Raw genomic sequence first — 3,167 nt, forward strand, 5'->3', positions numbered from 1 at the left:
ATGTGAGGCTCGATCCCAGGACCCTGGGATCATGACCTGAGCCGAAGGCAGATGCTTAACGACTGAGCCACCCAGGCGCCCCTAATTTTGATTAGTTTCAATTTGATTATTTATTTAATTTCTGTTTACATTCAACAGAATATAAATTCAATTTGTTTGAATTTAAAAACAAATATGCAATTCAGTTACTGGGAAACATTCCTTTTGGAAAACCTTGGGTGTGTGGATCTACCTTTTCCTTTTTCTTTTTTTTTTTAAGATTTTATTTGTTTGAGAGAGAGAGAGCACAAGCAGGGGGAGTAGCAGTGGGAGAGGAAGAAGCAGGCTCCCTACTGAGCAGGGAGCCTGACATGGGGCTCCATCCCAGGACCCTGGCATCCTGACCTGAGCTGAAGGCAGATGCTTAACCCACTGAACCACCCAGGCACCTGATTTGTTTTAAATGAACATGAACACAAGGCCCTGATGTGTGGACCACGATGGGAGCCAGAGGACCAATCAGGGGGGCTGTCATGATAGTCCAGGCAGGAGATGATTGTGGCTTCGGCCAGGTTAGCATCAGTGTCCCCTGCTCGGGACATAGAACGTACGGGACTTTCTGATGATTGGTTAAAGGTGTGCAGCGTGGAGGCTTGAAAACAGTTAATTAATTCTGCCAATATTTATCTGGTGCGTGCCGTGTGGCAGGCACTGTTTGGGGGCTGGGCCCGGGGCAGTGAACAAGACCGTGCGGATGACCCGCCTTCTGGGAGCTGACACGCCAGTGTGCCATGTGCAAGAGCCCTTAGCTTAGTTCCTGACCCACGGTAAATGGTCAGTAAACAGCACTCTTGTGCTCGTGGCTGACATCACCTCTCTGTTCTGCTCAGTTTGACACCAACGGAGACGGGGAGATCACCCTCGGGGAGCTGCAGCAGGCCATGCAGAGGCTTCTGGGAGAGAAGCTCACGCCCCGAGAGATCTCGGAGGTTGTGCAGGAGGCCGACGTGAACGGAGACGGTACCGTCGACTTTGAAGGTGACATCGCCTGGGGACAGCTACTGGCAGACGCTTAACCCGCTGAGCCACCCAGGCGCCACAACAAAAGCTAAATTCTTAATCCAGTATTCAAGTGCCTCCATGGTCTGCCCCCCACCCACTCCGCATTTCGACAACCTCTCTCTGAGTCGCTGTGCTCTGGGACACCCTTGGCCCCCGTTCTGTGTCCTCAAAATCCTGTTCCTTTCTCCCTGACCTTCCGTCCGCTTCCTGCACCTTCCCCGTCAGTGCATTCTCAGGTCTTAGCTATCCCTCGGGAATCGTCTGCTCCTCTCCCTTCAAGGGGAGTAATCACTGCAGACCTTGCTGCTTTGAGTTGAGTTTGACCTCCCGGGCTGTCAAATCCTGGAGGGCGGTAAGGGATGTTCTCTGAACCATCTGTTCTCTCATTCCCAAGAGGGAAGCTTGGTAGATATTTATTGCATGACTGCAACTTAGTAAATGATTGCTGGATGCCTGCTGGATCTCACCAGAGTCAGGTGTACGGGGGGCATCACTGGAAATCTGGATGAGGTAGGAGACAGATCCCCAGGCAGGGGAGGGACAGACTGACCTCAGGACCTGGAGTGGGGCCCCGGAGTTCACCTGGCATGGAGTCATGGAGCAGAGCCAGGGGCACCCTGCGTTCCTTCCAAGCTTTGCCACTCACCATCCACGCGATCTCAGGCGCACTGGTCAACCTCACGGGCCTCTGTTTGCTTATCTGTAAAATGATATTTGCTCCTCCAGAATTGGTCGAAAAGATGGAATCAGATAATCAGTTATTATTGAGCAGTCCCTGTGTCTATAAGCATGATCGTGTTTAACCATCTGAAAGACCATGGAAGGTATATGGCAGTCCTGTGACTCCCCATTTGGAGATGAAGAAACGGAGGTACACGGGGTCGTCAAGGACTTTCCCGAAGACCCCCCATGGTCCCTGACACACACAGTCAGGGCTCAAAAATGAATGCTCGCTGTTCTCACAGATAGATGCCTCACCGGGGACTTTTCTTTGTAGAGTTTGTGAAGATGATGTCTCGCTGAGGAGGTTCTGGAAGCCCCGTTTGCTCCCCACCTGGCCCACGTGGATCAAGCACTTGCTGAGGACCAAATCCCCCCCGGGCCCTTCCAGGAGAGAGGGTGGGAGGGTGCGTGGTGACTGGCCCCACAGAGAATGAGCTGAGGCTAGCCCGAAAGTGATCGCTTTGCCCGGATGGCGGGGTGGGGTGAGGGGCACCTCTCTAGAATGAGATTAAGAAGGAAGAGTCTACGTATGGAAATGAGATTGGGACTAGCGTCAGTGCCACTCCCCCAGTTCCAAAGGTTAATGACATCTTTTGACTGCGTAATCCCCAATGCCTGTGACCCACCAGCGTCTCTTCCCCAACGCCCTCTTGGGTCCGACTCCCAAAAAAGTTCAGCCCGTAGTCCACCCTTCCTTGTTGTTGCTTCCGAGCTCCTCAGTTTCTTTCTGTCAGTAAGAGAGAGGCATGCCAATCTTGGGGTTACAAACGGGGTTCCTGATAAGACTGGGCTTGGAAATGGTTAATTAAAGAGGCTTCCAAAGTGAGCTTCGCCTGTTTTGTTGATTTCCCGGAAGCTCGGTCTGTTTTTTCCCTCCGGCCTCCTACTTCCTTTTCCTTGTGTAAGATACTGAGGCCACTGAATTAAATCATAAATCTGGATTACCAAGGTTTAGAGCAAGCTGATCCCTGGAGTGGGGGAGATTAATCCCCTGCAAAATGTCATCATGTAAAGAGAGGGGGAGGGAGTTCTCAAATTCTCGGCTCAGCCAGGTGGTGTGGAAACCATTCCTGGGAACCCCAGCCCTGCTGTGTGTCTGCCTTGGGCACTCTGGGAGATTGCCTCTGTTAGGCGGGACCTTGTGCCAGCCCTCACACCCTGACGCTGACCTGCGCCCTGAAATGGGAGGGTCTCTTGCTCCTCACCTCCGTCTGCGAGCAGGATGCTCCAGGAACACAAGGTCCCTGAAGTACAGGATTCATATCCCACTTTCTGCCAGGTTTTTTGCACGTTTGAAACCCACTAAGTAGATATATACAAAGGGTCATCAGGTTCAATAGCCTTGTTTCATAAAATTAAAATTAAAATTAAAATTTCCTTTTGCCCTTCCTCCCTCCCTCCCC

General features: G+C 51.8%; 1 protein-coding gene across 1 annotated transcript in view; it reads left to right on the forward strand.

Annotated features, from left to right (window-relative positions):
• CABP5 (calcium binding protein 5) overlaps positions 1–2,064 on the forward strand; it is a 6,751-nt gene extending 4,687 nt beyond the window's left edge. The window contains exons 5-6 of the mRNA XM_025850045.2: positions 870–1,017; positions 2,039–2,064. Of these exons, the coding sequence (XP_025705830.1) occupies positions 870–1,017; positions 2,039–2,064 (174 nt within the window). The remainder of the gene's footprint in view (positions 1–869; positions 1,018–2,038) is intronic.
• The last annotated feature ends 1,103 nt before the right edge of the window (positions 2,065–3,167 follow it).

The sequence above is a fragment of the Callorhinus ursinus genome, unplaced genomic scaffold (genome assembly GCF_003265705.2).
Source record: "Callorhinus ursinus isolate GAN/ISIS: 27379988/994484 unplaced genomic scaffold, GSC_fseal_2.0 scaffold71, whole genome shotgun sequence".
Taxonomy (NCBI): domain Eukaryota; kingdom Metazoa; phylum Chordata; class Mammalia; order Carnivora; family Otariidae; genus Callorhinus; species Callorhinus ursinus.